The sequence below is a fragment of the Crotalus tigris genome, unplaced genomic scaffold (genome assembly GCF_016545835.1).
Source record: "Crotalus tigris isolate CLP2741 ecotype Arizona unplaced genomic scaffold, ASM1654583v1 scf7180000017551.9496454, whole genome shotgun sequence".
NCBI classification, from domain to species: domain Eukaryota; kingdom Metazoa; phylum Chordata; class Lepidosauria; order Squamata; family Viperidae; genus Crotalus; species Crotalus tigris.
In genome coordinates, this window is record NW_024096469.1 from 5,772,048 (window position 1) to 5,796,674 (window position 24,627).

General features: G+C 42.5%; 1 protein-coding gene across 7 annotated transcripts; it reads right to left on the reverse strand.

The window, feature by feature from the left end:
* USP36 (ubiquitin specific peptidase 36) lies at positions 1-24,627 on the reverse strand. Of its 7 annotated transcripts, none has more exons than XM_039345174.1 (20): positions 24,478-24,627; positions 21,592-21,897; positions 21,290-21,505; positions 18,864-18,974; positions 17,681-17,783; positions 16,765-16,832; positions 16,327-16,397; positions 15,659-15,741; positions 14,587-14,698; positions 14,231-14,371; positions 13,583-13,683; positions 12,512-12,650; positions 11,228-11,899; positions 10,115-10,230; positions 8,055-8,579; positions 6,849-7,069; positions 4,703-4,855; positions 3,581-3,696; positions 2,619-2,753; positions 1-1,567 (listed from the first exon to the last, which is right to left on the reverse strand). In XM_039345174.1, exons 2-19 carry the CDS (start codon positions 21,842-21,844, stop codon positions 2,622-2,624), a joined length of 3,333 nt encoding a protein of 1,110 aa, XP_039201108.1. In that variant the 5' UTR covers positions 21,845-21,897; positions 24,478-24,627; the 3' UTR covers positions 1-1,567; positions 2,619-2,621. The 7 variants fall into 7 exon arrangements, with proteins under 7 accessions (XP_039201108.1, XP_039201116.1, XP_039201123.1 ...); XM_039345182.1 differs by having other exon boundaries at positions 24,467-24,601; XM_039345189.1 differs by lacking the exon at positions 24,478-24,627 and adding an exon at positions 24,107-24,431.

Below are 24,627 nucleotides of genomic sequence, written 5' to 3' on the forward strand. Positions count from 1 at the left end.
TACACAAAACATTCCTTTATTGCACCATGAACCATTGCTACAATGAGGGCTATTACATTAAACCCCAGTATGAGGTGCAAAGTGTGCCCATGTTCAGGGTATCTACATGTTGGCAGAAGACTGTAAAACAGAAGACCCTGTTCCCCTCAGAGAAATAAGAGGATCAGAGTCCTCTTCATCAGAGAACAGTCTTAATTGTGAGCCCAAAATAGGTACAAGGGCCAAATTGGTAACAGTTTTTGTGTGTTATGCAGTGGAAAGAATTAAGTTTTCAAGCTTCACACCCCATCTGTGAATAGAGAAAACAGATACCAATGCTAAAAAGGCCAATGGATGGACAACAGAAAGATGCAGAATGTATGGAGTGCACATGGACTGCCCCTCAGAAGTGACTGTGCAGTATTGGCATGACAGATGAAATATGTCAGCCTTACAGAGAGCAGCAATTGTATTGGTAGACAACAACAGGCGCAAAGGAATCCCTTTTCCTATTAGTGAAGTATCCCATTAAAAAAATTCTTGCAGGCAACTAGTGTTCCTTTTCAACTGGGCAAGAAACAGATTCTGCCTTAAAGCAGCAATGATTCAGTCAGCCTCTTTCTAACACTATAAATCTGTTGTGTGAATCAGATCTAGGAGACTCAGCTTCTGCCTATCAAATTGTGCAACAATGCCCACCAGAAATTAATTTGCACAAGAGCAAAGATAGACATGTACTTGAACAATCAGATGCCCTACTTCAAGAGTTCCCAGTTTAGAATATGCAATGGGTTTTTTTTTTAACGTGAAAGGACCTTCAAATGTTCGGTTTTCAGTTTATACATTCAAAATCGCAAAAATCCCATCAATAAATAAATTGCTTCCAAGCTCCTTGAGAATGTAAATTAGTTGAAATCATGTTTAATAAAGGCAGGCCAATCAGACCACCAGCTTTTCTTGCAGAACAGAACTCGGTTCCAAGGATCCTCTTCAGCAAGAATAGGTGGTGGAAAATTCCTGAGGAAAAAAATGTGGTGAGAATTTATGCTCATCTGAAAGGCTGAAACAAGGGATGGGTCATGCACAAGTAAAGGAAAGTCATACAAATTACACTCACAATGACACAGCTGGTAAGTGGGGAAAGGCTATTTCAGGCAATAATCTTAGAAACCAGGCAGAGTTCTCAGTTTACTTCAAGTTCTCTTGGCAGGAAAGGTTGCTGAGGGCATCACAGCTCACCAAGTCTAGATTTCTGGGTGTGGAGCAGCAGAAAGTTTCATTTCCAAGGGCTGATTGCCCTGCCCCCCCCCCTCAATCCACATCAAGTTGCCCTGGGACAGTGCTTTTCACAGGCACGGCGTCCTGCAGCGCCCCTGATATAGTAAGATCAAGAACCTGCTTTCTCCAGAGGCTGTAGAGGAGCGATGTGACATCCACGTAGCATTCTGAAGAGCAGCACTCTACTCAAGGGAAGAAGAGGCCCTTCTTCCCAGAAGTGGCAACTGGTGACTGCTAACAACATGATTCTGGTCACTTGAAGCTCCACAGTGTAGAAGTTGACCACAGCAATTCTTCAGCCAAGACTCATCTGTTGGGTGGAAATGGAAATGAAATTAATGACACAGAAAAGTCCTCATCCGTGTGGAATCAGAATGACATGACCACAGCTTCAAACCCAGAAGGGGAAAGAATGGTAGAATTAGAATGAAGTGACTTCATCACTTGTATTCCTTAACTTCAGAGCCAAAATGCATCTTCTACATCAGCGGTTCTCAACCTATGGGTCGCGACCCCATTTGGGGTCGAACGACCATTTTACAGGGGTCACCACAACGTGATCCGCCATTTTTCCCCCTCAGGGAGCAGCACCGTGCATGCACGCCGCACATGGGGGCGGTGCCGCGCATGCGCCGTCACACAAAGGTTGAGAACCGCTGTTCTACATCCAGGATAATGCAAAAAAAAAAAAGTGTCTCATTTGACAACTGCAGTTTAGCTCTATCCAATCACATACATGTAAAAGCCAAGGGAAAAACCCGGAACAACAGTTACACTGTATAAGAGGTTTCGGCTCAGCTTATTTATCAATGCTGTGCAGAGACTTCCACCTGAAGTGGACATGGGTGTGCAAGTAACATCTGTCAGGAAAGCGTTAAACTAAATGCTTATTTTCTCAGAATCATTTGTCAACTGTAAAGCATGGCTAAATAGGCTTGTGCATCCCTGCATGCTCCAAGCCATAGTTTGCCCTCTGAATACAAATTTCCATACAACCCCAGAATGTAAATATTGTTTTGAAAAATACATAGAAATTTTTACCCACCTTGGATGCTAGCTACCTTTCATTCCCTAATAACTGGCCATTTTCTATTCCATCTTAGCAATTCTATATAAAATAATTATCATCAGTGGTTCTCAAATCTTTTCTTCACCACGGACCCCCTTTAAATATCTTCTGTGGCACGGACCATGGCCAGGGACCACCAAGACTTAACTCAAGATTTAAATCAACATTTCTTCAGGACTTTGCAGACACCTTGTGATGACATCGCAGCCCCCCTGTGATCACAGCAGAATATCATCATCACCACGGCCACCCCATCTTTCTGCCGCCAATATAGGGTGCTCAATTTATTTACCTTTCAAAGCCGATAGCTCAGGCTAGCTACTTTGGCTGGATGTGTCACAGCCCAGAAGTTGCGCCTGCTTTGCAATTTTTGGAAGACATTGTAGTTTCTCCTCCGTTCACGTTTGAACTTCTTACTTTTTTTTACCTATGAATAAGAAGAATATGTTTTACTGTCTAATTCCTGATACTGAAACTGTGACACAGGAATTATCCTACAGAAATACAAAACGGAGTAGAGTGGACAATGGGTTTCCATAAAAGCTTAGCTTTAAAGTAAGTGTTTTCAAGCCTTCACTTCTTCCTAAAACCAAAGTGTTCTAGACCATCTATCAAGCATTCCAAGTTTTTCCAAGACTGCTTTACTATATTTATATTAATATTTATTACATTAAAGAACAATGGGAAAAAGTGTCTGAGAAGCTGAAGCATCAGAATTTACTATGGGCTTCTGACTGAATCCAAGTTCTTGCATATCTACAGGCTATTACTTTATCTTCCACTCTTACCTTGCATTCACAACTATCTGAACTCCGTAGTATGCTCAGTGAAAATTATGCTTAGTTTTCCACTAGATGGAGAAATGCTTATTTATAGACTTAACAACTTCTGCTATGGAAATGTAGGTCTGACCTTCCCACCACTCACATTAAACTCTGTTCAGTGCAACCTATTTCTGAACAAATGCCCACAAGATGGAAATAATCAAAATAAATGACATGGACAGAGGCAGAGAAAAATAAACTGTCTCCCATATTAAAGCAGAATGTAACTTTGTATACACAAGGGCTGCATGATCAAAAGTTTGGGTTATGTATTGCTTTGTTTATTTCCTGACCAAAATACATTGCACTAGCAATTCTCCACATGGATGCACATTTACCAAAAGTATGAATTTCAAAACCGAAAAATTTGAAACTCAGTCCAAATGGTAGAGTTGGGGCACTGTTAGGCTCACATGAAATTGCTCTGTACCTTTCCACGATCAAATTCTTCATCCCAATCATCAAGGATGGACTGCTTCTGGGACCATATAGCATCATGCATGGCATCCTGGCGGACAGCAGATGCTTCACCATCCCATGTTAAAACTGTGGATTAAACAGTAGAGCTGAGAGTGGCAGCATCCAACCTCTTTATTTCAGCTTACAATGGATTCCTTATTTCTGCCCTGAAGAATCAAGCAAGCATCTATTTTCAGAAGTACAGGCAAGGAAATAGGAACACCTTACATTCACGCCGCCATCATAAACCTCAGGAGGCCATCACAAAAAAAACAGATCTCTTTTTGCCTCCTTTTATTACATGCAGTATGAGTCCTTGATTATTTAGGATGGCAAGAACCATTCCAAACTTGGCGTGTTCCAGCAGTTGAAGAATCAGAAACCAAACAGAAATTTTGCATAAATCATTCTCATACATACTAAATCCTATTCCAAGGCCTTTTCTTAGCTCCCAAAGTATCTACAGTTCAATTCTGATGGAAGAAGCTAGAAAGATGTTAGGTAATAATTTTTCAGAGATTATAATTTACTGCTAGATATCAAATTTGGTTAGAAAATTCAAAGCCTTCTAGGCCACCAGCTAGGCTGATCATATTTCATAGATGATCCTCGTTCAATGACCAGCTCATCAGAAACTGTTCAAACCTATGACAGTGCCGAAAGAGTACTGGTTATGATCAGTCTTCATGCTTAGATTAATCAGTGTCCCCAGTCCCATGATCATTATTGGTGACCTTTTTTGCCAGCTTCCTACAAGCAAAATCAATGGGGAAGCCAGCAGGAGGTCACTAATGACAACCAAGTGATGATGGCAATTGGAAGCGCAGGAATTTCTGCCCTTAATTGGCATGGTCACAAAAAATCCAATTGTCATCATTAACTACCTGTGAATGTGTTGCCCCTTTTTTTCCTTTATCTTAATTAGAAAGTGAAGTACACGACATACAATAAAAATGGTATAGTAACGAGCATGCAGCAGCGTGACTCGGTAAAAACTTGGAACAACATGCATGTTCCCAGTGGAAAAGGTTTCCAAAGTCCCGGTGAAAACTGTAACTGGAAAAGGAGGGAATTCCAAAAGTATTGAGCATACCTTGCTTTCCATAAGCTTTATCCAAAGAATCCTTCAGTAGCTCCTGAACTACATCAACTGGTCCACATTCATGCTGCGTTATTTCCTTCTTTGGGCTCAGGACATTGAGGGAGAACTTGTCCCTATGTCTGAACTGGTTGCCCCAAGCCAATGCTGTTGTGAGAAGAAAAAGGTGAACAGCATATTAATGTAAGAGATGTACACGCAAATCTCATCTTTCCTTCAGGATGAGCAAATCAAGTAGGACATCCATAAATGTTCCTTTGGGGCAGTGCATTCTTAATGCAATGGACTGGCAGTCAAATGTCTCACTTTCAAGGTGAAACATATGCAAGATATTAGCAGATACGGAAGTATTTTAGTTCTGCCAATTATTCTTCATTGCACTAAATATCTCGTGAAATTGTGTGTTGTAATTCAAGCATTTATCCTCCAAATCCTTTCTTTTTTAGAATATCTGTGCGTGTCTGTGTGCATAGGAGAGAGGGGTTGTTTGCTTCTTTCAATCAAGGCTGATGAACATCTAGCAATGTGGCTTATCCAGGAACAGATGCCTAATCTGTGAAATCCCCAAATGAGGTCTGGGTATAAACACTAGGGACACAAAAAGAACTTGGTGAAAATATCTTGGAATTAATACAATGCACTGGTGCTAATGCATGCTTCTATTTTGATTTGGAAATACAGATATCAGCTCCTATTTCTGGAATACACAGATGATGTAATAGACTATTATGTACAATTCAGCTTGAGTGAAAGTGGAAGGTCACCTATATATTCTTTTCAACCTTTTCACCGATTGTACCACTTTTAGGATTGGCAATATTCAAGTTCCACTAGTTGCCTAGCAAGGTGTCAAAAACTTGATGACCAAAAAAAAAAAAAAAAAGTGATAAAGCACAGGTAGTCCTCGACTTACAACAATTCGCTTAGTGACTTTTCGAAGTTACAATAGCACTGAAAAAAGTGACTTATGACAATTGCAGCATCCCCAGGGTCATGTGATTTACATCTGCATGCTTGGCAACTGATTCATATTTATGACAGTGTCCCAGGGTCACTGATTCATATTTATTGCAGTGTCCCAGGGTCACCTGATCCCCTTTTACAACCTTTTGATAAGCAAAGTCAAAGGGGAAACCAGATTCACTTAACAACCGTGTTACCAATTTAACAACTGCAGTGATTCACTTAGCAAATGTGGCAAGAAAAGTCATAAAATGGGGCAAATCACATTTAACAAATTTCTCACCCCTTCTCCTTTTATATTCTCTCCTCTCTCCTCCTCTCCCCCCCATCCTTTTATATCAGGGGTGTCGAACTTGATTTCATCGAGGGCCACATCAGCATTGTGGTTTACTGTGGGGAGGGGGAGGGGGTTGTATGGCTAGCTCTATGTCGCTCAGGTCTGGGGGCACCTGTGGGAGGGATCTGGGGGTCTCCAGTGGAGGGGGTTAGGGTTAGGCTCCTTCCCTCTCTCTTTCTCATCTCCTTCCTTCTCTTCTCTTCTCCCTTTTTCCTCATGATTTGTCTCACAAAAAGCCTTTTCTCTTTCTCATGCATACATCCCTCCAAAATCCTCCCCATTCTCACGCACACGCCCTCCAAAATCCTCCCCATTCTCACACACACGTCCTCCAAAATCCTCCCCATTCTCATGCACACGTCCTCCAAAATCCTCCCCATTCTTACGCCTCTCCAAAAGACTTTTCCCCTCTCTCTCTCCCCTTCTCTGACGAAAGCCTTTTCTCTTCTACCTCTTTCTCCAGCATCTTTTTTTCTCTCCCTCTCCCGCCAAAACTGCCTTTTATATCCCTTCCTGTCTCCGCCCCCCCCCTCCTCTTTTCTCTTCCTGGTGAGTCACAAGTGCCAATCCTGGGGTCTTTGTCTCACCCCAGCAGCCCTGCAGCTCCTGAGGACTCTCTCATGGCAAGTCCTGCGCTGTACCGCTTTGGCTTGTTTCCTCCCCCGCTACACTTGGCTAGGCTGGGCAGGGCCGCATACCAGTTGAAAAGCCCTGATCTATACTACATCAAGGAAGCAATAAGACTATTTCAGGTGGGGATGCGAGATGGATACTGAAGGTATTTTTGACCTCCCTTGCTTTCCCCTACCCAATTAACTTTAATGCAGATATATTACCAACCTGGGAGACCCTCTCTAGCTATAGAAAGTCCATTCTCATTTAGTTCTTCTTGGGGGCTACAGACCTCAGCCACGGAACAATGCAATATCTTTCTTCGTTTATCTTTGTGGTGCTCACTCTCTCCAGAAGAAGTGTTCTTGTCTGAACTGGGTGAAGGCAATTGCTTCTTCTTTTTCCTCTTCTTTGTTCTACAGGAGCTGACTTCAGGCGGAGGAGAGCAACTGTACATAACAAATAAAAGTGATTTTATGGTGTCAGCCTTACCAGTAGACCAGACAAGAAACCATTCTTCTTCACTGTAAAGCAGTGGTTCTCAACCTTTTAAATACCGCGACCCCCAACCGGTCATAAGTCGAGGACTACTCAACTGGTGCAGCACCATTTGCAGAATGGGACTTTTGGCGGGCTCAGCAGGGCAGAGACAACCTGGATAATTCCTATTGGCTTTTGAAAGCCAATAGAATTAGATTCTATTCAAGAGAGTCTATTCTATTGGCTTTCAAAAGCCAATAGAATAAAAGGGAGTAGCACAGCTAAGGAAAAGGGGAAAAAAATGGCGGATTGCGTTGTTTGGCAACCCCCGTGAAATGGTCGTTCGACCCCAAATGGGGTCCCGACCCACAGGTTGAGAACCACTGTTGTAAAACTACTTTAACAAAACCTTACAAGTCTGAAAGTACAATCTTCATGTTGTCTCCTTTAGAGTCTGAGAAACTAGGCAGGATTCCTCCCGAGCCTTTTTGCCTAGCCCAGGGGTGTCAAACTCAATTTCACTGAGGGCTGCATCAGCATTGCGGTTGCCCTTGGGGGGCTGGGTGGGTGTGGCCAGAGTGGGTGCAGCCTACTGGGTGGGTGTGGATGGAGTGGGCGTGGCCTACTGGGTGGGCGTGGCCAGTTCTACATCATTCGCATCAAGGGTGCCTGTGGGGGCCTGGGCAGGAGTGGGACAGATCTGAGGGTCTCTGGCAGAAGGGGGTGGGACTGGGGCAAGTGCCAAGGCATGGTCCACTGGGGCAAGTGCCAAGATGGCCACCATAAAATTGTACATTGGCTCCTGGCTGGCCTGGGCCAGGGCCAAGGCAGTGGGGGCTTTCCCTCACTGTTTCCAGAATCCCTCTACTGTGTCTTCCAAGGTCTTTCCCACATACCATTACAACTGATCAAGTAAAACCTTGCCTTGAGACAACCAGCCAAGCAAACACTTACCTGTTCACAGGGGACAACAAAGAGGAGCAGTCTTCCTCTCTTTGCTGCAGCCCTTTCTTCTTTTTCTTCTTCTTCTTTTGGATGGAATTACTTTGACTAGTAGCTATTGCCCTGTCGTCTCCAGCCCTTTTCTCTTCCTCTCCCTTCCTAGTCATCACCAAGTTGGCTTCCTGTGCAGGGGAGATCATAATGCTGCCATTTTCCTCAAATTGCCTCCTCTTGCTGGGAGGACTGGAGAGCCAGGTCCTCTCGCCATTGAAGTCTTTCATGTTTCGGCTACCGTGGTCACCCTGCTCTTCCACTGGGGAGCTATGCTTCCTTTTTCTCTTCTTACTGCTGACAACTAATGGCTCTTTGCTGTTGCCTGGATAAGAGAGGTGCGGTGCCAATGTGGGTACAACTGGTGCTGGAAGAGGGGTGGCAGCAGAGAGGCATGATTTGAAGCTGGATGAGGGCTTGAAGTTGGCAAAGGGACTGTCAGCTGTTTGTGGTGGTGCCGAAGATTTGGAAGCAGGTGAGAGCATCCTAGAGGACCACATAAAGGTAAAGTTAAGAAGATCCAGCAGATCCCAAAACTTTGAAAATCGTTGGAAAATGTCATTGCTGTCTCAGTTCTCTAAAGGTCAAGGCCAACCATCTCACTAATTCAATGTACAAACAGAAAGGCATTATCACATATCTGGTTGCTTCCAGGTGAAGATTAGAATTACATGTTACCCTTTTTCAAAAGATACAAGTACCAATTTGGATCACAATTATTTCAATTCCAGAACTAGGCGTATCGAAGATTTCACACCATTTTAGTTCCCATCCAAAGAGAATCATATAGCTGGGCATGAATGCAGGATTGTCAGCTAACATACTTCTAAGCATGGAGATTTTCCAATTATAGAATTTCTGTTTACTCATTTCACTGCCAAATCTGGAGCCACATTTTTCTGTAACAATGGCTGGGTCATATATCATGCTGGATCTTAAAAGTGGCTTGCATGGTGGCGACTTATATATTATGTGTGAACTAGGTAACTGGCTTATTTTCCAAATGATTATAATAAGATTTATGAGAACACGAGAATAGTGATGTTCTAAAGTAGGAATGAAATGTTGCTGTCCCATATTACTTCTTGTTTATGTCTAAATGACTGGGAGGCATTTCTCTACAATATTTCTATTATTCTGTTAATCTAGTTGTCCTAGAACTTTCGTTTTTTTTTGTGGCAGACATCTAATCTACACTAGTTCTTAAATAAAAAAAAATGCACACCCTGTGACCTTTTGCTAAATAAACTGACCTACACCATTTGCTCAATTTACTTGGAAAAAAAAAGTAGAATGCAAAGCATTTACGATTGAGCAGCACGACTACATTTTTGTTTCCAGAGGTTGAACTATTGCTACAAAGTATATTTTTCTCTAGAAATTTTAGGTAAAGTGCTGATCGGTTCACGGATCAATTACTGGACCCCAATAAAAGCTTTCCAGGGGATGGAGGAAACAGAACTTACCAATATTAAGTTATACAACTAGAAACCGTTCTCAGGCATCATCTCTAGCTGAGCAAATGACGCCTCACCTCCCTGGATGCAATTTTTGGTTCCAGAACATGGAGGAACAAAGCACCTGAACCAATCAGATTCCTCTAAGCTAGTAGGCTTTAACCCAGAAATCCTCAGGCAAAGCACTAGAGCAGTGGTTCTCAACCTTTCTAATGCCGCGACCCCATAATACAGTTCCCCATGTTGTGGTGACCCCCAACCACTTATACATCACCGGATGCCAGGGGCATGGCCAAAGGGGAAAAAAAATGGCGGACAGCCTTGTTTGGCGATCCCCGTGAAATGGTCGTTCGACCCCAAATGGGGTCCCGACCCACAAGTTGAGAACCACTGCACTAGAGGGATTCCAACAAAGAAACTAAACTTAACCTTAACTACAAAAGGCCTTATTGAGGAAAAGGATTAAATACCACTGGTATTTAATTTAAATACCACTGGTATTTAATATCATACTACTTATGATGCTGGCTGTCCTGCCCTGAAGCCCCACTGGCCATAGCTTACCTGGGTTGGACAGGTCTAGCAGCACAGACGAATTGGGTGGTATATGTGGCAGCTGGGGGAGAATGGGGCGGTGCCTGATGCTCATTGCCGCTCACTTTCCGCAGGGTGTTGCTGCCCTGTAGTTATCGACATAAATAAAAACTTGGTGGTCTAAAAGGAGGTTTCCATGACCCCAGGGACAGCGGGTGGCATAAGAAGAGAGGGTGGGGACAAAACAAAGAGAGGTAGGGGTGGAAGAGGGAGGGGAAGAAGAATCAGAAAAGTGTTTGTGGTTAGAAACAAAGGGAAAACAAGGAAGGACATGTCAAAAGACAGAAGACGTGTTAGAATAAGTAACAGGCCACTGATACCTTCCCATTTCCCAGGGCATGCTAGCTTTACTCCTGAAGGTTACAGCCCTGCCAAGCTGCTCTTTTCTGGCCCAGTGCAGCAAAAGGATTGCTGTCTCTCCAAGCAGCCTCATTTACTTGCAGATGCAGCGGGGGTGGGGTGGACAGGCTGTGGATCAGGGCCACGGGCTGCTCATAAATCTAAGAGGGCCTTCCTCAAAACTCCACCTCAAGAGTATTACCAACACATGACAATTCTCACCATGGTCAAAGGGGAAATCTGTTACTTCTATATTTCAGTCACTTAATATCATTTTAATTGTTCAATTAAATCCATTTTAGATTTTTCTTTGTCCTGGTCTTGCCCTGTTCTTGGAATGCAGCCCTCAGCACGCCATTCAAACGGTCTAATATAGCTCTTGGTTTCCACCCCCCACCCAAAGGTTCTACATCTTAACTTTTCATAACCAGAAAGAGGATGGGGGGGTGGAAGCAAATTCAACCTGTTTCACCCCAAGGCCATGAGAAAAGCAAGTCTTGCTACAGAGACTGCAAGCATAAAGCATAATTTACTTCCCGCAAATGCTGTATGTTGCACTGGGGCATTGCAAGTCTGCTAAACGAGGTGTCATTTTGGCTACTGCCTGCAGGTAGATGCCTCCTGAGCCTTTATTGATGGAAAGGCCATCTGCTTTTCTTTCATCAAACTTTCACTTTTTTCACCATTCCCCCCCACACACACACCCTGGAGAAGGGCAAGATCAATTCCTTCCCCCAAACGCACCTTCCTGGCAGAAAGTGCCAGTTTCTTTGCAGGAGGGGGCGACATGGTGTTTCCCAATTCCAGATGGGCCAAATTAGCCAACAGCGGTGACTTCAGCTTGGCAAACTTGGCGTGCTCGGAAGCCTGTTTCCCAGACCCAGAGTCCGATTCCTGAGAGGAAGAGCGGCCGTCAGCTCCTACTGTGGCCTGAGAAAGTCCCTTAATTGGCCTGTGAGCTGGACTGGAGGAGGAGGAAGAGGAGGAGCTGCTAGAAGAGGAGGACGATGTCAAGGATGAGTCCTTGCTTGGGAGCTCTGTCCCTTCCTCCTGCCCTTTGGCTTCAGAGGTTCCTCCAGAGCTGCCTGACAGCTGCAAAGATGCCGCCAAGTTCTTGCCTCCCCAGGAGCTCTGTTTGGCCATCTCCAGTTTAGCACTGTCAGCCTGACCAAAGTCCTGAGAGGTTTTGAGAGACAAGGGTGGCTGCTTCTTGGATCTCTTGCTTAAGTCGTCCAAGAAAGCAGCCTTACTGGGGAGTTTCGGAGATGAGAATCCAACGGCAGGTATGAGCTGGGGAAGAGGAGGAGGAAGTATCCCATTGTGAGATTTATTGTTGGAAACAAAGATGTTGCGGGAAACAGGAACACCAGATTCCTCACTGTCTGAAGCCTTCTTAACCTGAGTTGCATCTTGCCTCTAGGGAGAAGATAAGACAGAAGTGCTGGATCAATAAAAGTATCCACTGTATCTGCACCACTACCTGCATGATAGGCACATATACGTACAAACTCCACTGAAGATGTTACCTAGCCTGGTAATGAAACGTTTGGAAACCAACCCACAAGCTCGGAGAACTAATCTTCACCCTCATCCTACACCCGATATTCGCCACTATTGCAAACACACACATGTACCTGGAAGATGAAAAGCTGACTATACCTCTGGTGGTCTTGCCAAATGAAATAAGGTTGCTGTTATATACATTAACCTAACCACCTTAAGATTCAATCCCACTTGATCTACTAAAATAAATTAAATGGAATCACTACAGATTACAGTGAAATTCTTCTCCCTCCGCGCAAGTTCTCACAATATATCTGCACAGCTACCATCCAGATCTGAGAAATTAAAAACAGAGCAAGATTTTTATTGTCTGGGGGCAGAGAGAGCATTCTTACTTAATAGCTAAACTATGGATTCCTTTTCCCGGGCCCAAAATTGACTACTTAGAGGCAAATTTTTTCCCCCATTTTTTTCACACAGGCACATTAGACCAATTTTGGAATGTAGCTCTAGTGTGTCACTCACTTTGCTTATCAGTGGTGATGCAAGGGTACCATTAGTTGTACTTTTCTTCAAATGATCAGAGGCGATGTTTGTTCGGCTGGGCATTGAGCAATTGCTTTTGGAGACAAGTCCTTCAGGATTCTTCTTAGTGCTTGGGATCCTTAAAAATATATTATTTCATTAATTTGTTCATAAGATTTGCCTGATCTCTTGTCTTTCATTAAACATTTTTCTGAAGTACATCAAGCACAGGGGTAGGCAACCTTGGCTTTTTTATGATTCATGGGCTTCAACTCCCAGAATTCCTGAGCCAGCTATGCTCAGGAATTCTGGGAGTTGAAGTCCACGAGTCATAAAGGAGCCAGGGTTGCCTACCCCTGGTCTAGCAGCTAACTAAGAATAAGGGTAACTATTTGAACACTGGAAAGTTGGGAGCCTCTGTCCCAAGGGAGCATTTAGTTGCTATGTAGTTTGAATACATTACTCATGTAGTAGAGTTCTGAAGACTATTAACCTCAAAAGGACCTGGGATTTGAGGATGGCCACAAAAACATAGGAAGCTGTCTTACTCCATATCAACCCAATGATGTAATCTCACTCTGTATTGTCTACATCAGCTGGCAGCAAATCCCACATGGAGTCTTTTCCATCTCTGCCTGAAGGTGCTGGGGACTGAACCCAGAACTTTTTTTTTCACAGCAAACATGTTTGGCCCTTTTCTAACAGGAAGGATAGCTGGATGCCATGATACAGTGAACACATTTCCCAATAATTAACCAGGCCATTCAGTTCATGAGTAGTACAAGGAGAGGTTTACCACTTAGCCTACCTCTCAGCCATCCACTTGCAATGGTATCAACTAGGTTATCCCTACTATTGATGTTATTATATTTGTTATCTATTTTCATTAGATCGTAATCCTGAAGTAGGACACAATAAAATCCTATCACATTTTGCCAGCTTTTAAAAGAGCATAAAAGAAAGCACAAAACAAGAATGGCCTAGAAGACACCAGTTCAGATATCGGGGTGACAGCAACAACATCCAAAGGGAAAGCAGGAGAATCTAATAGGAGCCTCAAGCATCTCTTACCTAAGATAGAAGAGTACATAGGCCTGTTGGTTGAGAACAACTTTGATGTTGCTTGAATGTACCATAGAATCATTCATCTGGTACCACTGCCCATTACTAGCCTAGATAAACAAAGAAAGAATAATTGATCACTAGCCCGTAGAAATATCATCATTATCCTCAAAAGATGATTATATGCATATATTCATTTATTTCATTCATTTATTAGTAGCAGCAAGCCAGGAAAATCAGCCCAAGTACAGCAATGTCTAAAGGGTAATACTGGAGATTATCTAAGTAAGTGGATAATGTCATACCTAATCCTAATATACTTTGCCTTTGGTATCTAGCTGATTAGTTATTAGACTTAAGACATTAGGACAATCACTGTCTGGACTGAGCTCAACCATTCTTATGATGTCACATCACTTCCAGTAATCTGTAGCTTGGACATTTTAGAAAATCCCCAAATCACAGATTCTTCAATAACTGAGAAAATTTGGAGATGGATCACAAGACACAGAAACAGGGAAACAAAGTAAAACAGTTCTGGTGGTACAAGGCAATTTTGCGAACTTCTCAAATGGCATGGAAGTAAAACCTCTCCTCTAAGGTTAAAACACACTGATCAACCATTACCCACAGCCTAGCATATCAACAAAGACCCACCTTGACATAGCAGTAGTAATGCCCGGCATGGCAGCTGTATCCTGAATGCACAAGTACAGCATAGAGGCCATACATGACAGGGTCACCGCTGCTCTGCGACATGTAAGGGCGAATATTCAAGAATTCAGGGTAACCCACGTCCTACATAAGAAAGAGAAAGAGTTCGTAAGAATGTGTTCCACCTTCTATCCATCTGCATAAGGAACGTCAGCCTTACCAGGCACAAGTCAGCCATCTATAGATTGAATTATCCAAAGGACTGACACCCACTCTTAAGAAAGTCAGAGGTACTGGCCAACTGGATCCACCCAAGCCCTCTTTCTAAGAAGGTACCCCACTCCCCCTTTTCTGATCACCTTGGTAATCTTGCCCCCACTAAAGTTGGCGAAGCGCTTGAGTGAGATGGTAAGGACATTAGAGGCCCGGTGAATAGTAAAACGCTTGGTGGCTGGAACTTTCTTCTTGCATCTACACGGAAGAGAAATGAGTGAGTTCTATTCCTGCTCAAAATACGAAGTACTTGAAGCAGAGCCAGCCCCTAAACGCCTATCCTCAATAGAGCTTATGGACTGCCACTAACAGAGGCAAGTTTGAAACATCTTGGAACGGGCGGCTTCCTGTCCCTCAGTCTGCCATGTACATGAAAGGAAGACGGCCTTGAATTTAAGGCCACCCCAAAGGAAGAATGGTTTTAAAAGCTCTGCTGTTTCCATTACTATACTTGCACCAAATTTAAAGAGATCCTCCCATTTTAAGGGCAAATTATTTGAGGAAAAAATAGTCATATACACTGGATAGTTTCTAAGTATTTTGGAAAATGATTGGCTTCAAGTAATAAGTAGCTAAGTTCACTTTTACTCAACTATTTCTCCATGATCCCATCCCTGCCAACTGATTAATTTATAAATGATTAGGTGACCTTTCCTTCCCTTCCCTTTATGTATGTACAGTAAGTCCTTGGTTAATAATAATTTGTTCAGCAACTATTCAAAGTTCCAGAGGTGCTGAACAAGAAGACTTTAAGCCAGATCTCAAAAGTTCAGCGTCCCCAGTTAGATGATCACAATTCAGTTGTTTCCCAACCAGCTCACAATTATGATAGTTAGAGCATCCCAGTCATGTGATTGCATTTGCACCCTTCACTGCCAGCTTCCAACAAGCAGTCAATGGGGAAGCCAGCAGGAGGTCAAATAGCAATCACATGACTGTGGGATGCTGTGACTGTGCAGGATTCACTTAACGATCGCAACTGGAACTGCCAGCCTAAGTCAGCATAGATACATGACACTATGTTTTATGATCGTGTCATTTAACCAGTTTCCAATAAACACTATTAAATGGGAACTACCTATATGGGTAATTATGTGAGGGAAATGGCTTATACACATAGCAATCAAGAGGGAAGCCAAGAAAAAAAAAGTAACTCACTTGGCACACATGTAGGCATTCTCCCCACTCAAGACATCAGCTTTTACAAATAATTCTAATGCCCGTACAATATTGGCTGCTTGCTGTAATAAAAAGAGAATAGAGGGAAATTCAAAGCTTTGGCTTGAACCTCATAGAAGTTCAGACTAGAGGGAAGATATAGCTATAATCATATGCATTCATATGCACAAACAAACATATGCACATCAGCAGGCACACAAACCTATTCCCTAGCAATCTCTCTATTTGCCTGCCCCCTTTTACTTATCAATATTGCAGCTACTATTGTGTAATAACACAATGCAGTATCCTTTTTTGGATATTCCAGATCTAAGTGAGGGGAATAAACCTGAAAAGCAAGCCAGGCAAAAGGATTAGAGTTTTCCAGAAGTGGCTATGCCCCCGCTACTCCCCCCCCCTAGTATTTCAGTGGCTTTTACTCCTTTTTATACAGGACAGCTGCCCTTCTTCTGCAACTACCACGAGCTTTAAGAAGTGGTATGCTTGGAACAGCTTCCTATAACATATCTGCCCTATGGTTTAAAACAATTCAGAAGGTGGCCTTCAATATTTCATTATTATCACAACTGACACCTAGGAGATACCATCCTTTGAGTTGGATTAAAAAAAAAAGAAAGAAAGCAAGAGAAATAATAATGCTGGCATACCCTAATTTCCAAAGCCACATCCAGGTATGGGTCATAAGTATCTGAAACACTCTTGCACACGGAGCACTTCACTGCAAAGAAAGCAGAACAGTTGCTTGCCTGTTCTTCAGGGTCACAGCCAATGTCATGTTTCATACTGAGACAGACGAGGCATGAGGCTGCAGTCTCTGTGTCTAGCAAAACCAGCACTGAAATCAGCTAAGCAACCAGATGCTTAATATCCCCTTCATAGCCTTGATAGAGGCCCAAAACTAGAAGGAAACGTCTACAGTGTCTGGGAAGCAACTACAAATCAACTGAACCTATAGAGGTATAGTTGGGCACTGAAGGGAACTTTGGAGATGCCCTAGTAGACTTAGCCAAAATTTAAAACTTCAGGAACATGGAAAGGAAACCTCCCAGCACTCCCTCATCTGGGCCTCGCTAAGCTGCGCTCACCACGAGATCGGAGGTAGCCGCCAAAGATCTGGTGCACCAATGTGGTAGCCTGAGTCTGACGATCCAACCTGAAAAGACAAGCAACAGAATGACTAGATTTCAAGTATGCTTTCATTTAAAATAGGGGTCCCCAAACTCTTCTGCTCATTGATCTCTTCATGAGGTTTCAGATGGTTCATTGACACCCCCCTAAACATTTATTGTGTGAAAATAATGTAATAAATACAATTTTAATCAATAAACCACGAACAATAACAATAATAATCAATAATCCCATCAATCCTTGGGGGGGTCAACATTGATCACTGGTGAATTCTGATTTAAATAGGATGGCCTAAACAAGGATAAGGAATGCTGCTATACTACATTCTCCAAGAATTCTAACTAGCATGGCCTATAATGAGGTATGATGGGAGGCATAGCTCAACAATATCTGATAAAATGCATTTCTTCACTTATGAGTTAAACACAAGCAATCAAAACCACCAGGCATGAATTTCCTTCTCTCAAGAGCAAAGAATATCTGCACATCTGACTTAAAACTGATGGGGTTTTTTGTTTTCTCTGAGCCTGGTTGGTCTCCTCAAATGTTTTTGTTACCAATACACTGATGATGTTACCTAGCTTAATAATAAAACATCTGCAGGAAAACGCCCAAACTCAGAGAACACCAAGAACCCATCATTTCTTCCTGCGATAGGATTTTTTGCTATGTTTAAAGCTTTAATATTTACTTCCATAGTAAGGAAAGGTAGACCTAGTCACTGTTGCTCATGTAATATGCAATTTTCCCCCTTCCTATATTTGGGAAAGCTAATACTTCAGTAAGCAAATTTAATGAGAGGACACAATTACAAGATCAGTTCAACCCAGTGTTCTCTCCCAAGCACACAGCAAGTGAACTAGTTGCTCATACTTAGTATAACCGTTGAGGCAGGCCTTTTGCATGGCATCAATGGTGTAGCGCAAGAACTCGTGAGCATCCTCCTGACTACCAAAACGGAAGTGCCGGGCAATCTCTGCCAAAGGAGATTTAAAAAAAAAAGAACTCATTACAGACCATCTCAGAACAGTACCAGAAACAGATGTCATTATTGAATCCAGCATGGAAGCTCAGAAGTTGTTCCTCATAAATTGACCATCATCAAAACCAAACTCTCCACCTAGCACAGTGGTTCTCAACCTTTTTAATGCCACGACCCCCAACCAGTCGTAAGTCGAGGACTACTCAACCGGTCGTAAGTCGAGGACTACTCAACTGGTGCAGCACCGTTTGCAGAATGGGACTTTTGGCAGGCTCAGCAGGGCAGAGACAGCCTGGACAATTCCAGGCTGTCTATTCTCTATTCAAGAGAGTCTAATCTATTGGCTTTCAAAAGCCAATAGAATAAAAGGGAGTAGCACAGCTAAGGAAAAGGGGAAAAAAATGGTGGACTGCGTTGTTTGGCGACCCCCGTGAAATGGTCATTCGACCCCAAATGGGGTCCCGACCCACAGGTTGAGAACCACTGACCTACCATATCTAAGAAAAATGCTGATGAGTAAAACAAAAAATAAATTATAAAAAATAAATGTTGATGAAAGAGCCAGTTTGGTCTAATGGTTAAGGCAACAGGCTAGAAAGTGGGAGACTGTGAGTTCTAGTCCAGCTTTGGGCATGAAAGCCAGCTGGGTGACCTTGAGACAGTCACTCTCTCAGCCCGGCCCACCTCACAGGATTGTTGTTGTGGGAAAAATAAGAGGAGGAAGGCGTGTTGGATAAAGTTCACTGCCTTGAGTCATTTGTAAAAATATAAATAAAATAAATAATAAAATAAAATAACATCTTTAAATTTCATCCTTACAATCTTTGTATCTTAAAAAATCTTGAAAAAGAGCATCTTTGGACCATGAATTTTACACTGATGGATGCCATGTCTTAATGCTTCTATTTGTAACCATAAGATCTAGAAATCTTGCTTTTTTAAAAAAAAGCAGCATTCACACGTGCAAGTATTTAAGTTATGGTCACCATCTCAAAAGGATCATTGGTCTCTTGCCCTGTATGAACTGGATAGGTAGACTATTATTTTATGACGGTATTCTAACCCTTTGCTTACTTTTAAGATCTCTGATGAAGGACACAGGTTTGATGGCATTACCACTATTGGCAAAAGCCTGGATCATGTGATTCTGCATTATGCACATCATGCAGAAGCCTCCCTGGTGACCTGGAGGAGAAAAAAATCACAATTACCTATTTTCATCAATAGCTACATTATACATCTTCCACTGTATCCCTTTTTCTGCTAGAAACAAAATATAAAACCTGCAGTTGAAACTCTCACTTTACTGAAATAGCTTACCCACTAAGTTGTGACCAGACCTATATGGACTGTCAATCAGTCTGTATGTCTGTCTGTCTGTCTGTCTGTCTGTCTGTATCTATCTATCTATCTATCTTTCTATACATACATACATACATACATACATACATACATACATACATACATTTTGTCTCTTTCCCCCCTTTTTCTCTTTTATCTGATGGCTAAAAGCCATAATAAATAATATAGATTGATCACATGGACATTTTAACAATTTCTTATCCCGACTCTAAGTTTTTCTGCCACATACCTATAAATCTCAAGGCAATGCTATCTGTTAAGCAACTCAGGCAAACAGGAACAATTTCTAAAGTATGTGCATTAAACTGCTGGCACCTTGAGTGCAAAATGATTCTTCCTATTATTTAAATAGCTCATTTGATTTTTAAAACCACCAAAGCTGCCATCTACCTACCTCTACCTAGTCATAGATGTGCACTCTTCAACTAAGAGTCAGTACCGCTAGTAAGGATGGGATATGGTATAGTGAGGAAAGCAGTTCTTATGTAACACTACAGTTGGCCCAAGACCTTCACAGATGCTAACATAGTCTGCCAGTCTCCCTTTATAAGGATTTATGCAGTGAAAAGCAGTTGCTGGCTGGAACGTGATACAGCACCTCATGTGAGTTAACCCTGGATTACTTACCCTCCCCCACCCCTACAAACCAAGAAAAACCCACCCATTAAGTTCACACAACACTGCAACCCCATTAAAGGTAGTCCTTGACTTACAACAATTCATTTAGTGACCGTTCAAAGTTACAATGGCACCATTTTTCACACTTATGTCCATGGCAGTATCCCCACAGTCACATAATTTACACTCAGATTTCCACATAAAATAAGCAGAATTATAGTAGAATTTGAAAAATTCTTACATATTTTAGAACATCACCATCATCATCACCATCTGATCACTGGTTCATATTTATGAAGACAGCAGTGTCCCAGGATCATTTTGTGATCTTTTAACAAGCAAAGTCAATGGGGAAGCCAGATTCACTTAACAACCGGGTTACTAATTTAACAACTGCAGTGATTCACTTAACAAATGTGGCAAGAAAAATCGCAAAATGGGGCAAAACTCACTTAACTAATTTCTCACTTAACAACATAAATTTTGGGCTCAGTTGTGGTCATAAATCGAGGACTACCTGCATTACAATTGGGTTCAAAGTAACTCTTTGTCATAAGAAGCACTACTCCTAGATTTCAGTTAAGAAATCAAAACCCCCAGTAATGGAACATATCCAAGTCCTAAACAAAAAAACCAAAATGTAGCAGAATCTAAAGTCATAGCCTAACTTCATTATATAACCTTTTCTTAAGAGAAAACTACTTAAGATACTTCCTAGTGTCTTAAACACATTGAATTCTTCTCATGTAAGTCTGTTAAGCATAACCTCATATATATTGGAAAACTAATGTTCTCCACAAAACACTATCAAAATAGAGGAAGCAGAAATTTGTAATTATAAATTGTAAAGTAATTCGAGAAGTAAACACTGATTAACGGGAAAAAAGATTTCCACATAAAATGGGCAGAATTATAGTAGAATCTAAAAAAATTCTTATATATTTTGGAATAAATAACACCATCATTACCATCGTCATCTGAACAACACTTCCGAATGGTCAAATATTTTTACCTGCCTGATCTTGCTATGATCCTTACTACAATCCTGTAAGGTAAAACGGCATAACCTCCTCCCACAAGGTATGGAAGATTAACTCCAATTGGGGATCCTATGCCCATGGGATTGATGAGATCGTGGCAGAAGCAAAACCAGACATCTTTTCCTAATTTTGGGGACAGTAACTCTGCTTGCATTGATGCTCTAAAAGTAATAAAGGGGATGAGAAAGGAGTAGCTTCCCAGAAGCAGCTTTAAAGCTATCTGAACCCTTCTGATTTTCCCAATATTTATGTCAACAACGTTGTACACATTTATCATCTAAATGCCTCATTCACTAACCATTCACCTTCCTTGAGCTGCTCTGCCAGCCATAATCTTATATTTTTAAGAACTCCATCCTTAATAGGCCTTGGAAAATGAAACAGGTTGTTCCTATAGTTTTGCTCTAAGGAGAAAAGAGATATGAACAAGTGAACGCATACAGCACTGCAAAACACACACAAACTCAGCCACACACTTACAATTGCGGCTGTGCTCCTTGGAAAGCAGATAATTTGCTAGAGGTGGGGTGTATGTTAGACACTGCAGAGTTGAGTTGAGGAAGCAGGTGTTGCCCAGGTTGTGGAGACCAGCTCCAACACGGTACACCCGCTCCCATTTTAGGGAGAGTCGCTCCAGAGGAAAGAGGACCTTTTGGGGAGCTGGCACCCCATCACTTCCCAGCACATGCTCATTACCTGTCGCGGGAAAAAAGGAGAAGTCAGCAAGTCAAAAAGAAAATAAGAACTCATTCTCCAAAAGATAAGTACAACAAATGAGGCACCTTGTTTTCGTATGGGTCCCTCTTCATAGCTCTTGTGCCGACTGCAGTTGTCTATTCTTGGGTTCAACAAAACGTACTTGCTCTTGAGGCTCTCCAGCTGGTAGGAGAAGTTTTTGGAGGCTGGTTCAAACTCAATCTTTTGCAGCAAAATCTTCTTGGCAGAAGCTGCCAACAGTTTACCCAGTTCAACATCATCAGCAGAGTCTTTTCGCCCAGGTTTTAGGGCTTCTTTTAATTTGTCCACTATCGGCATGGTGCATCAATTGGTAAAGGCAACAGCCACCATCCTAGCAAGGGAACTTCACTCTGCAGAGAAAAAGTTACTCAACCTCAAAATCAAATGCATCCAGCTCAGCCCTGTTTTCTCTATTCTTCTTCTTCTTGTGCCATATCCGTTATCGGACATTGGCGATCATGTTGGCGATCCTGTTTTTATCAGCAGCCACACGAAAAAGTGCTGCTGAGTTTTGTCCAAACCAGTCCCTTAGATTTTGATCGTAGTTTTGGGTTTATCATGCTTCTAGCGGACCGGGAGATTCTTAGTACCCCTGCCCCATTTAAGGGGCGCCCATACTCGGGGCCATTATAAAATCCACCCTCAAAATATGTTATTGCGACAATCAAATAGTCTTTCTTTTTGTACTTCTACCTCTATTTTGCTTCCCATACCTCTCATCTTCTTATGCTGAATGTGGATTATAATTGCCATGAACTTTATGATGCTTTACAAATCATGATCAACATGAATCTGGTTTCCACAACAAAGCTTCTGTTAAAAAATATAAAACTAATCTATCTTCAGATTTATTTTCTAATCTCTATAAACAATCAGGTAAATTCAAAGCACATCTACAAATTAAGATTTCTCAACTGTAAAATTTCAAATAGAAATGTGTAGCAATAAATATATACTATCCACTAAGATACAGGAATAATATTCCCATGACAAAAACTAGAAATACACTTATTTGAAAGGCAGGATAGGATAAAAATTACAAAATAATTTTTTTTCACATTTCTGAAAAGCCTAAAATTTTATGTACATTGTTAAGCCTTTTAATGTATCCTTTAGCATCTCATAGGTCCTGGATCCAAAATTCTGTACTCAGTAAACAGGTTTTTGTTCCCCAAAAACTGAACAAAGGATTAGATTATATAATAGTTTTTGCTGCATATGAGGGCTCTAGATGTACTTTCATGTTGCTTTGCAACTAACTGGAAATTAACTTCTAAATGATGCGTTTCTATTTTCTGAAATGACTGTGAACATGCAATTCACATTACAACCTTTAATGAGGTGTGAAATTTGCTTAGTCTTTAGACAGACAAATTAGCAGCTACAGCAAGGAGTATAAATATCATAAATAAATAAAAAGGCTCACAATTATTATCTGACTATTTCCTGGATTGCCTTGAAGTTTGATTGGCAATAGTTTTGCTTCCCATTAAGAAACCCCAAGGGTCCCTGCTAATAGAAGATTAAGACATTCTGCCAGGCTGAATAGATGAATCTTTCTTATAAATATAACAGGCCTTGCTGAGGGAAAAAGTCATATAATACTGTTTTTGAAGGAAAGGGGGTTTGCATCATGTGTCTTTTTGGGAACCAGGTATTTTTCCAGGGGGTAAATATATATATATATATAAATTTACGTGGCTGTGTACATGAAATGCTATCACATATAAAGCATACTATTATCTGAACAAGAGCACCTCCCTAAAATAAACAGTTTCAGAAAGTTTCCTCAGTCTATCTTGTTTCAAATTTGCCATTCACTTTTTTTTCTATTCTCCCATTAGAACATAGAGTGATCACACTTATCTAACAAAAAACAGTCTCCCACACCTGGGATTCTCTAGAAGTGCTGGATTACATAAACATAATTCCAGGCTAGTGGGCAATTAAGTGCAGCATACTTGGAGGGCACCAGGTGTCATATGCAAAACAATTTTCACCCTTTGGCAAGTAGCAGCTATCTAAGCGGGCGGCCAAGGGCACCCAAGGTATGGATGCTAAGGAAACGGCATGGGAAGTTGGGGAGCAGAGCTCCTGGCGCATTCTTGCACCTGAGAGCATGTCAGCAGAACTGAATCATCAGAAGAATGCCACTGGGTGCCTGGAAGCAAACTTCTCAAGCGCAGCCTCACAAAGGTATTCTATCAGAGATGAGAGATGAAAAGAGGGAGGGAGGGTTTTCTGTGAGATAACAGGCCAAAAGGAGCCCAGTGTATTGCAAGGAGCAGCAGAAATACCACAGTTCTAAAATGCTTCGTCTACCTTCCGATCTCTTCCTCAAGAGAAGACAGAAAGGAATCCTTTCCTCCTCTCGCCCTCTGGCCTTCCCCATCTCCCTCCCTTTGCAAAGAGCGCGCGCGCACTGGCCCCATCTGCTACAATTCGCGCCTACAGTTTAGGGCAAGCACGCGCAGCCCCCCAACCATACATGCCGTTCTACCCCAGCCCAGAAATTCCAAAGCGCCCCAGAGCCTTCGGCGTTCGTGCAAGGGCACCTACATGCGTCGCCTTCCGGAGACGGTCCAAGCAGGGCCTGAGCTCACAGCTGAGGCTCCTCCTCGGCACGGCCCCGATTCGCCGGGGATTCGAACAGAAGTCTCTCGCCCTGGCGCCGGGCCATCAGTTCAAGCAGCCACGGCCCAGAGGAAGCCGATCAAGGGCTTCACAGGAATAACCGCGGTGCCGAAAAGGAGAGAAGGGAAACGGGGGGGAAGAGTCACGCAGCCAGGCACTCGGACTCCCAAGCGATCGCTCTCCGCGAGCAGCCAACACCCGGTGGCCCAAGCCGTCTCCGTTGCACCGCCACCCACCCTCTCTCTCCTCGCTCTCCCCGCGTTCTTTCTCCGTTCTCATTCCCACCTTTCACTCACCATCCGGAGCGGTTCACCAGGTCCCTGCGCTCCTACAGCGTGTGCGCATATACAACACGTGTCCAACGCAGCGCAAAGACAAGGCGAGAGCGCAGCTGCTAGGCCGCGAAGCCAGGCCCAATCCGCCTCCTAAAGGGGCGGGGAAACGAA